The sequence below is a fragment of the Phyllobates terribilis genome, unplaced genomic scaffold, assembly GCF_046119375.1.
Source record: "Phyllobates terribilis strain yellow unplaced genomic scaffold, ASM4611937v1 Scaffold_7__3_contigs__length_470593459, whole genome shotgun sequence".
Lineage (NCBI taxonomy): Eukaryota > Metazoa > Chordata > Amphibia > Anura > Dendrobatidae > Phyllobates > Phyllobates terribilis.
Window position 1 is genome coordinate 293,720,128 of NW_027362767.1, and position 18,820 is coordinate 293,738,947.

Sequence of the window (18,820 nt, forward strand, 5' to 3'; positions counted from 1 at the left end):
TTATCTATTGGTATATGCTACTACCAACAGTGATCAGCTAAGTTCTCATTCCAACAAAAAAGAGGTTTAGCCAAAAGTACCATAATTGGTTAATGCAAGGGACTTGTTCAGACATCACAGTGCAATTGACCACAGTACCTTTCCTGTTACATCCTTATTAATCCTGCTTAGGTTGGGATTAAATTAAATTGTGGTTGCACCACAACCAAAAAATAACTCCCCTGTAGGTAGGCAAGGTTTTCAAATTGGCAGCGGTAACCTTCTATTTTACTTGCTATACCCTAGACTATACACACAGCCTCAGTACTTGCGTAGATACACTGCTCAAAAAAAATAAAGGGAACACTCAAATAACACATCCTAGATCTGAATGAATGAAATATTCTCATTGAATACTTTGTTCTGTACAAAGTTGAATGTGCTGATAACAAAATCACACACAAATCATCAATGGAAATCAAATTTATTAACCAATGGAGGCCTGGATTTGGAGTCACCCCCAAAATTAAAGTGGAAAAACACACTACAGGCTGATCCAACTTTGATGTAATGTCCTTAAAACAAGTCAAAATGAGGCTCATTATTGTGTGTGGCCTTCACGTGCCTGTATGACCTCCCAACAACGCCCGTGCAAGCTTCTGATGAGGTTGCGGATGGTCTCCTGTGGGATCTCCTCCCAGACCTGGACTAAAGCATCCGCCAACTCCTGGACAGTCTGTGGTGCAACGTGACATTGGTGGATGGAGCGAGACATTATGTCCCAGATGTGCTCGATTGGATTCCGGTCTGGAGAACCGGCAGGCCAGTCCATAGCTTCAATGCCTTCATCTTGCAGGAACTGCTGGCACACTCCAGCCACATGAGGTCTGGCATTGTAATGCATCAGAAGGAACCCAGGGCCCACTGCTCCTGCATATGGTCTCACAAGGGGTCTGAGGATCTCATCTCGGTACCTAATGGCAGTCAGGCTACCTCTGGCGAGCACATGGAGGGCTGTGCACAAGAAACCATGCACAATCCTCAAAGAAAGTGGATAATTGTGTGTCACAGGCTGCCATGCTGAATTCTTCAATTCTTGCTGAAGAAGGGGAGGTTGACACAAGTTTAATGAGCTATATTTAATTTGATATTGGAACCTGTATAGGGCAATATAACTTTATATTGCACTCTTAAGTGGGAGTACTTACAGATTTAAATTGGGTATCTTTGCAACCACTGTATTATTAGGCTATTGAATGTGTGATGATAATATAAAAGGGTGCTCCCCCTGCTGGAATAAAGCGGTGGCTGTGCATTCACTTCTATCTCTGGCTGTCCTATAGATCATATCTGGGGCAGTGACAAACATGCACGGTCACCTCTTAATTCTACTACGGCATTTCAAAACTCCAGTTTTGAGTTTGGAGGCCAGAGCAGTCATAATCCCCAGGGATCTGCAAGTTCAGTCTTTTTGGGTAGGAGTCTATCAGCATGGCACATCTAGAATTGGCAATCTTTGTCCACTCTTCCTTGCAGCAGCACTCCAAATCTGTCAGATGGTGTACAGCACCCTCTTCAGGTCGCCCACAGATTTTCAACTGGATTCAGGTCTGGGCTCTGGCAGCGCCATCCTAAAACTTTGATTTTTTTTCTGGCAAAGCCATTCTTTTGTTGATTTGGCTGTATTCTTAGGGTCGTTATCATGCTGAAAGGTGAATTCCTCTTTATCTTCAGCTTTTGGAACTGTTCATGGTTCTTTCTAACTTGACTAAAGCCCAGGTTTCAGCTGCCGAAAAATAGCCCCAAAGCATATTGATGCCTCCACCAGGCTTCACTGTGGGTATGGTGTTCTTTCGGTGATGCTCAGTGTTGACTTTGTTCCAAAAATACCATTTGAAGTTATGGCCAAAAGTTAAACATTTTTCCTCATGGTTTTAGCAGAGTTGATGTAGGTTTTGGCAAAATATAGCCAGGCTTGGATGTTTTTCTTTGTAAGAAAAGGCTTTCGTGTTGCCACCCTACCCCACAAGATAGACATATTAAGAATATGGGAGATTGTTGTCACATGCAGTACGTAACCAATACTTGTCAGACATTCCCGCAGCTCCTTTATTGTTGCTCTAGGCCTTTTGGCAGCCTCCAGGACCAATTTTCTTCTTGTTTTTTTCAGCAATTTTTGAGCAAATTTAAGCCATTACTTGATGACTGTCTCCACAGTGTTCCAGTGTTCCATAGCTAACACTTTTGGAATTGTTTTTGTACCCTTCTCCTGACTGATAACTTTCAACAATGAGATCCTTTGCTGTCCTGTCAGCTCTTTATAGACCATGACGTTTTCTGTAAAATGCAATTAAGAAAAGGTCAGGAAAATCCTACTAGAACAGCTAAACTTTATATGGGGTTAATCAGATTCCCTATAAATGATAGCAGCAGTGCACTGACTACTATTTAACATGAGTTTAAAGTTATTGGCAAATTCTAAACACAGCTACATCCGCAGTTATAAGAGGGGGTTCACAAGTATGTAACCACAATATTTTAGATTAGCTATTTTTATTTCCCCCTAAAAATGATCTCAGTTTGTTTCTGAATGGATTTTGAGACCCCCTACAGACCGCCAAAATAATGGTTGAGAAGTGTGCAACTTATGAGACAAGAGCACACAGCATGAAGTATGGATTCAATAGAGTCACAGCAAGTAATTTGTGAAGTTGTTCACTTCTGATAATATTCAGTGTGTCTGGGAAAAACCCTTTCAACTTTAATTTCTCTTTAATGACACATAATTCTTATTATCTATTTAAAGATGTCTTGAGATATACCTTGACTTAGTAAGGCTGTTTTGTCATGATCATGGAATTTATGAATGCTGGGTGACAACCCTTATCTGAGTTTTAAGTGTTTTTCTTTTAAACAAATAAAGTAATGTTTAAGGCTGAGTTCACACGATGCGTTTTTAATGCGTTTCTGCGGCGTTTTTGCAGTTGCGGAAACGCATTAAAAACGCATGGTAGAAGGGCAGCAATGTTCCCCAATTGAAATCCGCATGTGCTGTGCCCATGATGCGGATTTTTCCGCAGCGTAAACGCTGCGCTCAAAAATCCGCAGCATGTCAATTAATTTTGCGTAAACGCGGCGTTTTCGCCGCCATTGACTTGCATTAGAACGCGCCAATTCCGCAAGACTGCATTTGTACTTGCGTTATTGGCGCGTTCTAATGTGCGGATGGTACCCGGGTGTGGAGGAGAGGAGAGTCTCATCCACACCCAGGTACCATTAAAAAAGCTGTAAAAAAAGAATAAAATAAAAAATAAATGTATACTTACCTTCTGTCGGCCCGCGCACCGCTCCTGCTTGGTTCCTGGCACTTGGCAGTGAGTTGAAGGACCTGCGCTGACGTCAGAGTCATGTGACGGATCACGTGACGCTGACGTCGGCAGGTCTTTCAATTCAAAGTTGCCGGCGAGGGAGAACGGATTGAGCAGGACAGCGCTGGCCATCGGAGGGTAAAGTATACATTTATTTTTTATTTTTACCATTCTCTCGGGTCACACTATATAAATCCATGCCGGTTGCATGGATTTATATAGTGTGACCAAGTTGTCAAGCACTTTCCAAGTGATGCTAAAATCGCCTGGAAAGCGCTTGTCAATCCACATGCGGAAACGCATGTGGAAATGCATGTGAATCCGCATGTATTCCGCAGGAAAAACGCATGCACAATCTGCATGCGTTTTTTCTGCCAGGGAGATGCAGAAATGATGCAGAAATTTTCTGCTTCATTTCTGCATCGTGTGCACATACCCTAACACTTCAAGGACTTGGATATTTTCTGGGGGTTTTTTTGCTTTTGTTTTTATCTTCCCTGGGTGAGGGCTTGTTTTTTTTGCAGACTTTTTTTTTATTAATACCATTTTTGGGGTATCTATGACTTTTTGATAATTCTTTTAATTGTACTTTTGGGGCAAAGTGTATCGACCGGATAATAGTAATTCTGGCGTTGTGATTTTTTTTTATTTTCAGCTTTTTATGTACAGTTTTAAATAAATGTATACTTTTTTATATTGTACTTTTTTGGATGTGATGATACCAAATATATTTATTTTTTAATTTCTTTATTTTTGAAGGCGGAAAAGGGAGATTTAAACTTTTATATATTTTTATAGTTTTAAAACTATTTTTTTTACAGTAGCATTAGTATTATGCTAGTATTGCTGTGTATGGTGAAATTGCTGTTCTCCTATGGAGCTCAACCTGTAGCTGAGCTTCACACTGGCAAGCTATATCTGAGGTAGCTTATACTGACTTCAACATCTCTGAAAAGTCTTGTGAAATATGGAAAATTTCCGTGGAAATACACGTGGGTGATTATTTTTCTATACTATCGGAAGTCATTCTATTGTTATGGACATTATTGAATATTCATAAATGGGCATTTCAATATAATTTTGCAATTGCACCAGTTATTTATAAGAAGTTGGATGGTTTAGGCTGATGGAGAGAGCCTGATTGGATTACCTTTAATAAGAGGAAAACTTGTTAAACAGTATATTTCATAGAAGTACCATTATGACAGGTACATGGGTTAAACTCCTCTCCACAAGTGTGTCTTACAGACCATATGAAAAAGGCTTTTCCACATGGGATAACGCTTTTAATTGGTTACATGTCCCATTAGAGGATATGAACTTCTATTAATTTTATACAGGGAATTCTCTTTATTTTATGTCATTTTGTGTGTAATTCCTGAATTTGTTTCCATTATCATGTGTAACCAAATATAATTCCTTAAATCAATTTGGCTGTAGAACAGTGTAACCAATAAAATAAGAGTAAAAAAAAATCTATCTTTTTTTTATTGAAGAAAATGATACAGTATTACATGTCTGTGAGTGGCAAAAGTGTGTGAACCTTTAGAATTAGCAGATAATTTGAAGGTGAAATGAATGTTTCCAAGAAAAATGCATATTATAGTCTGCAAGGTCACAAAGGATCCCCAGGTAACCTTTAAGCAACTAAAGGCCTCTCTCACATTAGCTAATGTAAAGTTCATGAGTTCGCCATCAAGAGGACTCTGAACAACAATAGTTTGCATGGCAGGTTTGCAAGGAGAAAGTCACTGCTCTCCCAAAAAAATATTGCAGTTTGCTAAAGATCACATGGACAAGCCAAAAATATATTGGAACAATGTTTTGTGGAAGGATAAGACCAAAATAGTGATATTTGGTTTAAATGGGGAAGCGTTATGTTTGGAGAAAGTAACACATCACGTCGCAGCTTAAAAACCTCATACCATCTGTGAAACTCAGTGGTGTTAGTACCATGGTTTGGGCTTGTTTTGCTGCATGTGTGCCAGGATGGCTTGTCATCATTAATGGAACAATGAATTCTAAATTTAATCAACAAATTCTAAAGAAAAATGTCAGGACATCTATCCATGAACTGAATCTCAAGAGAACATGGGTAGGGATGGGTGGACCCATGGATGTGCGGGTAAGTCGGGTTCAGCCGAACTTTATAAAAAAGTTTGGTTTGGGTACCAAAATGGTACCTGAATTTGATACCGAACCCCGTTAAGGGAATGGGGTCCCCGAACATCCGGCGGTCCCCACGCTGTCATATGTGTGACAGCGTGGGAAACATTGGCTCTGCCCGGCGGTAACCTTACTGACGTCAGCGCTGTTTGCAGCAGCCGGATTCACACGCTGCTGTCAGTGAGTTTCAGCTGTTGTGCTGAGCAATCACAATACTGATGTCACCATTCAGCACTGCATCTGGATGTAGTAGAGATGGGGATCGTCGTGGGACATGGGATGGACTTATGGCAGACCTCTTTGGATTATTTTATTTCTTAAAGGTAATAAACTGGTAAAAGAGGGTTGGGGAGTGTTTTGTACAATGAAAGGACTTTTCTCTGTGTGTGTTTATTACTTTTGACTATGGGGTTGGTGTCAGCGGACATTACACAGCTGAGATCAAGCCCAAAATAATACCCCGCTTGTCAAGCACCAGGGCAAGGGGAAAGAGCCAGGCAATGTGCCAGAATTGGCGCATCTAATGGATGCACATTTTCTGGGGGTGGGGGTTGGCTGCTGTGGGCTGCTATTTTTAGGCTGGGGAGGGCCAAATATCCATGGACCTTCCCAGCCTGAGTATACCAGTACCCAGCTGTCTGCTTTACCTTGGCTGGTTATCAAAAATAGGGAGGACCCCACACTGTTTTTTAAATTATTTATTTAAATAATTTAAAAAAATGGCATGTTGGCCCATCTATTTTTGATAAACAATTTTACCTGCTCTTGTTATCAAAAATAGAGGGGACCCCACATATTTTTTTTTTCATATTGTCCTGTTATGTTGTAAAATTGGCACCCTGGCTGGAGATTTAATGCTTTTGTCTGTTGTAGAGGTGCACCACAACATCTCTTTAATTAAACTTTTATGATACTAAAAAGAACTTTTCTAAAGGACTGACATAAAGAATGCAAGCCGTATATTTAATACTTTATGATGACAACTTTATTTAATAAATAATTTACATGATAAAAAAAAAATAATCTTTTCCAGGCTGAACATAAATTGATGAATCATTTATCTAATTCCGTTAACCAGAAAATATATACATGATTAGTAACTGTACAAATAAGGCCCAAATGGGATTTTATTTTAATTACAGAAGCCATAACACTGTGCTTGATCCAACATGTGAAAGATCCAAGTGGTGTTCAGCAGTCTCCTTAGACTTATTGTATGTGCACCCAGCGCACACATGAATCACTCGCATATCTTTCTTTGACAGACGTTGCCTTGTAATCCTAGTCTGACAACTATCCTCTCAACGATGAATACAATCACAGAAGATAAATATACATAAATATTCACACCCAAACTAAGACTTATTGAACATACACTATATATACACTATCGTTTGTTGAGGCTTTGAACAACCGTTTTGCATTGGGCAGGTTAGAGGACTCTTCGTAAACATCTGAATTCACAGTTTTTTCTTTTCTCTTTTCAGCTACAAATTATTGCAAATACTAGAGATATTTTGCTTTTACTGGAGCAGAAGTGATAGCTGTGAGCTATCTGGGATACTTTCTAGATTTTCTACCATCTGTATTACACCCTGAATTTGGTCTTTCTGTAGGATGTCTCCAGCATTGGACAAGAATTTCTTCAGCAGAGATTCTCGGCTCAAAGGTTTCCTCCAGTGCCCATAAAAAGTGTCACATTTTCCACTGACCACATCTCCATTTTTCAGCAGCAGGGCCACTTCTCCATACATCTTATCAAAGTTGGCTTCATTGTCCTGTGGGTGCTCCACTACCACTTTGCTCAGGAGATTATGGATTTCCTTACGAAACATTTTGTCGTCATGGAAAGACTTAATGTTGACTTCACCATCCAGTAGTGCAGTACAGGCATTGAACTGGAAGGAGTGACGAGCCTGATGTTCAGAGTCAGGGTAGGGTCTATTGATATATTTGGAGACTGGAATTTTAAGAACAATAGTCTGAATGGCAGATGGGTCAAATGATCCATACTGCTCTTCAAACCTGCTTCTCACCGAGACAGCAGCATCAGCTATCCAGTGCATTCCTAGATGGGCTGGAAAAGACTTGAAAGCAATGTCTTGCTTCTCAAGAAGAAACTCATACTGCTTTCCAGGTGAAGCAAGAGCCTTCGGCTGGTAATCACCATAAAAAGCACTAAAACCAGAGCATCCAGGCACATCATCAAGTATGAGAGAGTTGGCCTCCATACCATTAGCAGCCAGAATGGCAGCTTCAAGGCCTAATCTAGTAGCGTTGCCAATGTGTAATGGCTTAGCTAGAGTGGCAGCATTTGCCATTGGAGCACCAGCGAGAGAGGCTGCGATCGCCAGGGCATGGGTACATTGATCTTTATCTAGTGCAAGAAGTTTGGCTGAAGCTGCTGCACTTCCCATGGTGCCAACGACAGAAGGTGGATGAAACCTGTATTAAGGATACATTTCATGAATTAGTTCCAATAAATTAAACAACGTAACAGTTTTCTTAAGCAATGATGAATAAATAGGGCTAACTACTCACTTTTTAGGAATATTCTTTGCTTCACTAGAGAAACTCATCAGTCTTCCCTGAATTTCAATCCCCACATTGAAAGCTGTCAGGAGATCGTCACCACTGACTCTTCTGTCATTTGAAAGCATCTGAGACAGTGCCAGGATGGCAGGAAGCACAGCGCCTGATGGGTGGGTGGCAGGGTGCCATGTGTCATCAAAGTCCATAGAGTGTACCTGTGTGAATGGGCAGATTAGCTATATAAGCTTTATTTTGTGCTATGGTTAAAAGGGTTGTCCGGTCATGTGATAAAAGTCTGCAGTCACTCACTTCTGAATCATTAAAGCGTTCACATCGCACGCTGTCAGGATTCTCCAGTGTTGCCGGTAAAAGCGGGCAGTCATGTGACCGCAAGTATGCAGTTTTCACACTTCCAGTTACATTCCAACTAGACGTGCTTGACTTCATTCAATACAAGCGAGTCCGCGCACATCTATTCGGCATGTGACTGCATTTATGCAAATCACATACTTTCGTTCACATGCCCGCCTGCTTTTACCAGCAACATTGGAGAATCCTGACAGTGTGAAGTGTGTATGCTGTTAGGATTCAGACATTTGCAGTCACATTGAGTGACTGCAGACTTTTATTACAAGAAGGACAATCCCTTTAATAAATGATTGCTAGGTAATACTGATTATTATCTTATCTTTATTATTACTAAGCCTCTTTTTTATATATACTTACAGCAACGCCATTGGCATAGGCGGCCAGGGTTGGTGAAAGCTTTAAACCTTTTTGGCCGTAGACTGAACAAAAGGAAGAATTTCCAAAAGATGAGAAGTGCAGATCCTAAAATAATGAATAATATACAGAATAATTTAACCATTTCAATATTTCTATGATAAATATACAATTATAGATACAACATCTGACACACAAAAAAAAATGAGTGCCAGATCACTTGTGTAACTAAGAACGTGGCACTGACATACCTAATACTTCCATGTTCTTCAATACAAACATTTACAGTATAACTCTACCTTACACCTGTATCTGGGGGTGCATCTATTTCAGTATAATTTGGACTCACAAAAAATATATGAAAATAATAATCCATGTAAGCAAAGGAAAAAGGTCTAGCTGTACTGCGGTCAGAATCACAATCCGCTGCAGCCCTTGTTTCGTATTTCTTCCTTCTAAGACTTGGGTCACACAATCATTTTCTCTCCATCCAAGAAAAACAGTCCTTTTATGCCAATCAGTCTCTGATCAGAGTTTGATTAGAATTTGATCACAGTGGGATCTGTTTTTCTCAGAGATGCAGAGAAAAGAAAAAGTTTCTCCACCTTCTCCATTCAGTCAGTACGTGAATATTGCACCGCACTCAAATTTCATTCGAGTGCTTTCCAATGTTTTTCAAAGACTCATAGACTTGCATTGCTGATTTTGTGCCGACACTTAGATCAAAATCAGACACGTCACCAATTTTTTTCTTTGGACGACTCGGTCTGAGGAAAAAAACAGACATGTGCACAGCCCCATAAAATAACAAGGGTACAAGTGCAATCTGTCAAAACCACAGATAGCGCTGGTCTCATTTAAACAGTCTTGTGCACGAGCCCTAAATGTACCTCTAAAATCCCATAGGACATTGTTAATTTACCTGGCAGTATTTCACCACAATCTTAAAGACGTGTGTTGTGCTGCCAACCAGTCCCACACCAATGTTGTCCAGTATCATGCGTTTACTTCTGTGACGGACGACATCAGACAGATGCTCAGGGCGGATCCCATTGATAAATGATGCAAAACTGTTGGTTACTGTGTCTTCCAACTGGTTTCCAATAATCACTGAAAGTAAACGTATCCCATCATTAAAAGTCTGCTGATCCTCTATTGTTCAGTGATATTCTCACATTCTTCTTACATTTCCTTGTTTAATCTGTGTTTGATACAACTTTTAGAAAGTCAGTCGCTGCATTACTATCATTCTGGCCTTATGATACAAGGTCACATTAGGGCAAAGATAGAACTTTGGGGGGAACATGATAACTATTTACCTTTCACAGCAGACTTGTGAATATGTCTTGATAGTTTATGAAATTTCTCAGTGTTCTAGAAGAAAAAGAAACATTGTAACTAGAATATTTGCTGGAGAGCACCCTACATTCATGTATTTATGTTACATTGGTATAGAATATGCAGGATAACTCCTCTGGGGTGAGAAAGTGACAACTATGATTCTCTTATTTAGTACATATATGCACAGTTCACATACAACTAAGTGTTGTTCCATTCCTCTATTATTCCTCCATTATTCTTTTTGTAAATGTATGAATCAATAGATATTTGAGTGTTATCACCCTATAGCACATGTCCATGCACTGTGTGACCCTGTCACGCCTTATAAAAGAAATTGTAACAATTAGGGCCCAATTCATTAAAGGGAATCTGTCATTAGATTCATGCTGCCAGAACCACAGGTAGCATTAATCAGAGCCTGACTGTGCGAGTGCAGCCAGTTATGTCTTTATATGAAATGCTTCAGTGTTTCAGAGAAAACATAGTTTGAAGATCCGGCTGGGGACTATAGTGTGTGACCTGACTAGTCCGGTACAGCCCCTGGCCAGCTTCTCCCCGCCCCCTACAGTTGATTGACAGGTCTCTGCCATATATTGGGCACTGTAGTGTGTGACCTGACTAGTCTGGTACAGCCCCTGGCCGGCTTCTCCTTGCTCCACTCCAGTTGATTGACAGGTCTCTCCCATATATGTATATATGGAGAGGGGTGAGGAGAAGTCAGGCCAAGAACGTCATCGGACTAGTCAAGTCTTTCCCTACACTGCCCGGCTTTTCAAACTATTTTTTCTCTGAAACTATTCGGTGATTCAGAATAAAACATACCGGGCTGCACTCGCACAGGCTCTGATTCATGCTGCGTGTGGATTGGGAAGCATGCATCCTTTAACATTCGTGTTTGAACACTTGTCTTAATGTAGGGAGCGCTGGAGTAAGATGCGCTGAATTCGTGCGTGTGCCTCTTTAATGAATTTGACATATCTTTCGACCACCTTGTGCCACCGCCAGAAATGTCCATATCTCATATGTATGTTGTAATGTACACTACCTCCGGAGCATGAAATATGATGACTTTATCAGGCTGCTTGGCCACGCCCAATTCCTATTAAGCTCCACCCACTATTAAAAAAGTTGGATGGGACTGATGTAAAAATGCCAAAAATCGCAACATTTTTTAGCAACTTTAAGTTATGCAAAACGTTCTGATATTACAAGCAGTTTCATACCAGAATTATAGCAAAACCTGATTTTTGAATCGGGGCCACTAGTTTTGAGTTTCTTCTTACATTTACAGAAGGAATAACAGGTGAACAGCACAAATCTCAGGTCTAAAGAATAAATATTTCATGAGGAATGCAAGTATTTACTAAGGAAAGGTGACGGATCCTCTAAAACTGCAGAAAGGAAATAAAAATAAACCTTAGTAAGATGCTATTCTGAACGTGCGATGTAAACTATGTCTTATAAAGAAATAACAGGGTGAGCTGCATATACAATAGAGAGTATCTAACTAATATTAATCAGTTTAGAATTTAACTTCTATAATATATTTCATGTTTTAATGTAAAAATGAAAATATCTACAATATATAATATAATAATTCTAAGTATATTAATAATTAATTAATTAGGCATTATATATTATGTAATTAAATTAATTATTACATTAATTATAATTAATATATATATATAAAAATATGTAATAATAAAGCAAATTATTTGGTAAAATGCTAGTGATGCTATATGAAAAGCAAAAGACTTGTTAATTTGCTCTAAATTTAGAAAACTGAATTTGAGTGTAATACTTGATGCAACCAATAGAGGGTGCTTCATCTTCATACCACTTGTAAAATGCAGCTAATGGAAAAATTAAAAAAAATTCCTATGTATTTGTATACAATTACATGAATTTGTTTAAACAAAATAAACATTGAATATTTTGATTAAAATGCTTAAAATATAGCATGAATTTCCAAAATGAAGCAAGAAATGTAGCCAATAAACATGGGGAAATGTGATCTCTTGCTGAAATGCAAATGTGTCATGCATAGAATAATATAATACGAAACAATAATAATTATACCATGCTGTTTTTGCAAGTTTGAAATATAATATATTCATAGCATTATCTGGATTTCAATGTTAGAGAATGAAAATGTGAATAATTAGAAGTATATATAAATATGTATGTGTGTCCTTATGGACAGAAATGTGGTAGAAAAATATGGAAGTTTTAAGAGAATTAATCAAATCCTCTTATATATCTCACTTACATTGACAAGTGCGGAAAGCATGGTGAGGGCTCTGGAGCAGTCTGAGCTGTGATTTGTGAGCTGCGGTTTTGCTGTTTTGCTGTCTAGTGTCTCTAGTTCTGTCCAGACACATTTATTTGGTCCATATATATCATCTGAATCCTTACATCATTGTCATGCCAAAGGAAATAGGTGGAGTTAACTTAAGAATTTACACCCAGGAAATACTGTAGGAAGTAGAGTCGCTGACACCTTAACAAGCTTTTACTCTTCAGTACGTCACTACAATCATTATCTTGTAGGTCTCTGTTTTTCAAGATTCAGTTCCTCCTGAAGAGTCATTGTCTGATGTAACCATGATTATAATGGAGTCTGGTGTTAAGCCTCAGGGAACTTTGTAATTAGAATGCACTAAACACTTTACAGTAACCTCATGTAATTTTTCTTTCAAACTTGCTTAGCAGGTTATTTTGAATTTTACCAATGACGTCTAATTGTTATCTTAGGGTTCTTTGACATGTAAAGATCAATTAGTAAAAATGACCGCTGATTCCTGATATAGTGAGCTGGCGATATTCAAACAACAAACATTTTAATGTAACAATGATAGTATGTTTCTTTGTCATTTTACTTCAGAAATCACTTATCTTTCTGCATGTTCCCTCTGCTAATGACTAGAACACGGCTATTTACAGGAGGGGATAAAACGCCGACAAACTATAGTTCTTGCCACATTATAAAATAAGGTGACCAATATTTTATCCCTTCAGTCTCCATCTTGATTCCTAGCTATCGTCCCACATTTTATTCCTACTGTACTCTATTAATCCCATAATACATCAGGACAGCATCACATCGTCTCAGCTAGAGATTCGCCTGCGAAGAGGATATAGTGATTATTGATATAATCTATAATCTTATTTAGAAGAATGTTAAATAAACATTCAAGGAGGCTGAACTGCCATTAAAACTATGTGGCAGGAGCTGTAGAATCATCACCATTAACTGTGATAGGAGTTTCTGTCCCCCCTCTGTGGAAAAATTATTAGGTTTGGACACTACAGATTCATCATACAGGCAGTTGTGGTTACTGAGATGGTGATCCCTTTGAGAACACATAAATCCAGGGGGAGTGGTCACCATGTGATCACATGACTTGCATGAAAATGAAATATTCATGAATTTCCTTATAGAAGAACAAACAAACAACTGAATAAAGTAACATTAGATGATTTTTATGAATTTGAGGACTTGTAACAGAATGAAAGAAACAAAAAACATGTGCGATACTTTAAGGGTATATGCACACGTTCAGTATTTGCCGCAGAAAAATCTGCGGCAAATACTAATGTGATGGCTGGAAAAATGCAGCATAAATTACAAGCGTTTTTGATATATTTTTTGCATGTGTTTTTGAAGTGTTGTTTCCTTTTATTAAAATAGGTTAAAAACACTACAAAAACGCTGAAAGAATTGACATGCCTCAGATTTGACTGACTGGCCGAGGCTCTCCTGACCCGAGCATGATCGCCCCATAGAAATACAGAAATACATGAAGCTGTCACGCTCGGGTCAGGAGACCCGCGGCCAGTCTGTACATTAGCGGTCCAAGCTCAGACCGATTTACACAGACGTCTGCATGAGCCCTTAGTGTCTCAGTGTGGACCTCAGCTGGAAGGATTGTTCACAATTTCACTGTTCATCCTAAAATGGGAAAATCACATGAAAATAACCAACAACAACCAACAATCAATCAAAATTTGAAGAGAAGGTTGTTATGATTGGTCGTTATTGATTTCTTTAGTATCATACATATTGTTACGGATCCGGGTGGTGGAACCTCTGTGCTGCAGTGCAAGGAGGGACCCAGAGGGGTGTAACTAAGTATCAACTCGGACCGACCTAGGTTGTACGGCGGCTAACGACTCCGTGACCAGGGAGGGCCCGAGCAGAGGTACCAGGTGCTACTCTGGGGACGACCTTGTAAGAGAGCAGGTGACTCCCATGGGTCAGATGGCTGGGACTGACCGATACTGCAGATGGGCACAGCAGGCAGGCTGACGAGAGATCCAGGTAGATGAACTGACAGAGACAGCAGGCGACAGGCGGGAGCCTCTAGGTAGGCTGTCAGGTGGTCACGGCAAGTGACGGGAAGGAGCCTCCAGGTAGGCTGACAGGTGGTCACGGCAAGTGACAGGCAGGAGCCTCCAGGTAGTCATACAGGTGGTCACGGCAAGTGACTGGCAGGAGCCTCCAGGTAGGCAGACAGGTGGTCACGGGAAGTGACAGGTGGGAGCCTCCAGGTAGGCTGACAGGTGACAGGCAGGTGCTTCCAGGTAAGCAGGCGGGCAAAGCCCATAGACAGACTGGCGGACTGAACGGAAGACAGACTGTCAGGCTGGAGAGTAGTCAGGCTGGCGGACTGGACTGATAGGCTGGCGGGCAGGACTAGTAGTCAGGCTAGCAGCGGGACCTGAGAGCTGAAGCAGAGGTAAGTACACTGTGCATCAACCATTGCTCGGCACCTCCATATTGGAGGAGGTGCTTTATATATGGGAGGACCTCCGGCAATTGGCCGGGGACTCCTATAGGGTGGCGCGCGTGGCCCCTTTAAGAGGGAGGGAGTGCGCGCGCCCTAAGCACAGTGCCCGGGAAGCTGCACGAGCCGGCAGAAGCAGGAAGAGGAGCGCTGGAGGACGCTGGGCGGGGAGCGCGGCAGTGAGAGGGATGGCATCTCTGCCTGGCAGGGGGCAGAGACGCCGATGCTACACATATGATGTATTGCTGGCAGATGAGCAGCTTCCTGTACTTTCTGCAGCTGCTTATTTCTGAAGATGACCACATATAAATTTATCCTATCAAATCTATTAATCCACACAAACTCCTATTGAGTATCCCACAATAAACATCTTACAACATAAAATATCATGGTCTGGGTCAAATGTTACTGCAAATATCATATCTAATGAATATTGTCATAAAATGGTGCCAGATACTTTGCAATCCATAAAATGCCCAAAATAGAAAACATCTTATAAACTCCAGCAATATATTCTTATCTTAACGACCTGAGCTAGACTCCTATTCTTACTCATTTTAAATGTGATTACCAATATTCTGACCATAAAATTGAGTGATTCTACAGGGAAATGCTATTTTATTATCTGCTCCTAGGAGTTGCTGAGTGTAGGTGGGAAATTTGAGTTTCAGGAGTTTATCTTGTTTACCATTCCTGTCTCTTCCTTGTTTCGTCAATTTACTATGTATTACTGTAGAGACCCATGATGCAAGTTTCAATGACCTGTGCATGAAATGGATATGATCTATTGTAAACCGAGTATTGTAATAATGCATTCTTTAAAAGTGTTACATACACACTAATATTGCACATGACATGTAAAAGTGCTCATTCAGACGTCAGTGCAAATTGGTCCAATCTTGTACTAAAATGTACAGAATGACCGCGGTTCTACCGACCTGAACATGACAGCATCACAGAAATACACAAAGGTGTCATGCTTTGATTGGGAGACTCTCAGTCCAGTCTAAGATCGGACCAATTTGCACTGACGTCTTAATGAGTCCTAAGAATATATTTACACAAGGCAGATTTTCTGCAGAAATTTCTGCATATATATTTATTATTATTATTATTATTATTATTATTACTACTTATCGGCCTTTGGATCAGTCTTGAGCCATGGTGACTTGATGGATGAACGCTCTGTAGGAAGATCGATCTTGTGCAAACCTAGATCGGTCCACCAGGGTCTTCACCACTGGTGTCTTGATTGCATCAAGCTAGGGCTGCTGGTCTTCCTCTTCTTGTTCCTTCTATTCTTCCAATCATGATGTCCTTCTCCAGTGATTGCTCTCTTCATACAATGTAGGCAAGCAGACAAAGTAGGCAAGTCGCAGTTTGATCCCTGATCTGAGTGACATGTCTGGCTTCATTTGTTCCAAAATTGATTTGTTTGTTCTTCTTGCCCTCCATGGTATTGATAACATCCTTCTCCAGCACCACATTTCAAAGGCATAGATTTTTCTTCTGTCTTGTTTCTTTATCGTACAGGTTTCGCATTCATATGTTACCACAGAAAAGACCAAACTATGTGTGAACTGTGTGTTTGTTGCCAGTTAAATGTTCCTAGATTTGAAGACCTCGTCCAGTGACTTCATTGTTGATTTGCGCATAGCTTTTCTCCTATTGACTTCCGGTGTCATTGCTGCATCTTGAGTGATCATTGATACGAGAATTTTGAAGACCCTTACAACTTCCAGTTCATCGCCTTCTATCTCAAATAAGTCTCACCGGGACTCTGCATATATGGCCACAACTTATTACACTCAATTCCGAGCCCAGCACATTACATGTAGGTATTCCAACATACACCATTCGCTCTTCTGAAAAGATTCACATAGCAGAGCACATATGTTCTTAGGAAGTTCTTTGGATTTTTTCTAATGGAAACCACTAGTCAACAAGGCTTGGGACTTGACTATGTGAGGACATAATGCCACTGTTGACATGTTAGCCTGGTCTAGGTTAACAGGGTTGTCTCCAGAGAACTGTTATGACCTCCCTATTCAGAAAATAGATCTGCTCTGTAAAGTACCTCATATGTATGAGACAAAAGTCAGCTAAACCAGGCAATTTCGACATGACCAGCAGAACATATAAAGTCTATGGGGTCCTCCCATCTCTCCTCTAACAGATGATGTTGGGGAGAGAAAGATTCATTGGAGTTTGAACAGCTGATTCTTTTATTTGGAGGGCAGATAAGTCGCTGCTAGGGGAATCTGGTGGTAATTACTGTGATGTTTGATGCACGGCAAAAATAACTTATAATTTTCTCAATCTTTACAGTATTGAAGCTAAGGTCCGTGTAGCCCGAGCCTGCAGTCATCCCCGCTACACGGCTCAGACTTGTCAGTTCTGAGTCCTTTTTACTCTGTAAAATATAGAAATATTTGAATTTTTCTTATAAACTACTACTACTTATTGTATTGATTAGTTTTAAAGTTACATTTACACTCTGCATTTTCCATCTCCGGTTGCTGGTTGTTTTTTTTAAAAACTGCCAAGTCCTTCTCGTGTTTATTATGAGGTTTATTTGCGGTTTTATCCCACTGACATACATGGAGAAAACACCAACCGCCTAGAAAACTGCTTAAAAAACCACAAGGAAACTACAGCTAACATTTCGTAAATGCATTTGGTTTTACAATGCGTTTCTAGTGCAGAATTCTGCTGCCATGTGTGAATATACCCTTATAGACTATTAATTCCTGCCTATAAGATAAAATAGGACTTGTCTGTTAATTTTCATTTACCAGGGAAATTCCCTCAATGTAATGACTCTCATTGTTTCTTCATAGCTTTTTAACTTGTAAGTGACTTTCTATGAATTTCTGCTCTTGCAACACTAAAAGGCATGGTATTCAACAGAAAGTCCCAAAGCCATTCTCCATCACAATGTGTCATTGAAAGCTCCCTATGTCATGTAAATAGCTTAGCTATAATCCTTTGTATTACGTCTCACAATCTTGTAAAACAGGAAGAATAAAGCCAAACATTGGTACAGCAATGACCTGCTCAGGATTTTGGGCTATGCTCTACATTCTTTTCAAAGGAGTGGGAAAGGGAAAAAATATATATTTGTTTTTAGATACAATGTGTAAAAAGGAGCAAAGTGCATATAATTATGTACTGATTTTCCTAATATTAATTTCCTGCTTAGAAACAAATAATATCACACTCAGGCTATATAGTTGTTGGTTCACATGTGCTGTAAGTTCTCTGTATCTGTTCCTCAGGCATTTTAGCGCCTTATTCATCCAAATGTAATTATACATCAATGAGCATTAGGAATGGCCTTCTTCACACACAATTTTCACCTATACACTCAAATACATTTGTCCCCTATACACACATACACAATTGTCCCTTATATACACACAATTCCCCCCCACACACACATAATTGTCCCCTACACACACACAGTTGTCACCTATACACCCAAACACACTCCAGCCACATGAGGTCTGGCATTGTCCTGCATTAGGAGGAACCCAGGGCCAACCGCACCAGCATATGGTCTCACAAGGGGTCTGAGGATCTCATCTCGGTACCTAATGGCAGTCAGGCTACCTCTGGCGAGCACATGGAGGGCTGTGCGGCCCTCCAAAGAAATTCCACCCCACACCATTACTGACCCACTGCCAAACCGGTCATGCTGAAGGATGTTGCAGGCAGCAGATCGCTCTCCACAGCGCTTCCAGACTCTGTCACGTCTGTCACATGTGCTCAGTGTGGACCTGCTTTCATCTGTGAAAAGCACAGGGCGCCAGTGGCGACTTTGCCAATCCTGGTGTTCTGTGGCAAATGCCAAGCGTCCTGCACGGTGTTGGGCTGTAAGCACAACCCCCATCTGTGGACGTCGGGGCCTCATACCACCCTCAT

The 18,820-nt window shown here is 40.3% G+C and overlaps 1 protein-coding gene across 1 annotated transcript; it reads right to left on the reverse strand.

Annotated features, from left to right (window-relative positions):
• Positions 1–6,546: 6,546 nt before the first annotated feature.
• LOC141153184 (cis-aconitate decarboxylase-like) lies at positions 6,547–12,490 on the reverse strand. Its single transcript, XM_073637884.1, has 6 exons — positions 12,379–12,490; positions 10,088–10,142; positions 9,691–9,878; positions 8,772–8,876; positions 8,055–8,260; positions 6,547–7,958 (listed from the first exon to the last, which is right to left on the reverse strand). The coding sequence occupies exons 1-6, from the start codon at positions 12,397–12,399 to the stop codon at positions 7,037–7,039; spliced, it is 1,497 nt and encodes a 498-aa protein (XP_073493985.1). The 5' UTR covers positions 12,400–12,490; the 3' UTR covers positions 6,547–7,036.
• Between the last annotated feature and the right edge of the window lie 6,330 nt (positions 12,491–18,820).

What these genes read in the sequence shown, in the direction of transcription:
- LOC141153184 (XM_073637884.1), bottom strand. Translation starts at nt 12,399, where the DNA reads ATGCTTTCCGCACTTGTCAAT. An exon ending in TGCTTTCCGCACTTGTCAAT is followed by an intron (nt 10,143 to 12,378) that starts GTAAGTGAGATA and finishes TTTTTCTTCTAG; the next exon opens with AACACTGAGAAATTTCATAA. An exon ending in GCAAAGAATATTCCTAAAAA is followed by an intron (nt 7,959 to 8,054) that starts GTGAGTAGTTAG and finishes TCCTTAATACAG; the next exon opens with GTTTCATCCACCTTCTGTCG.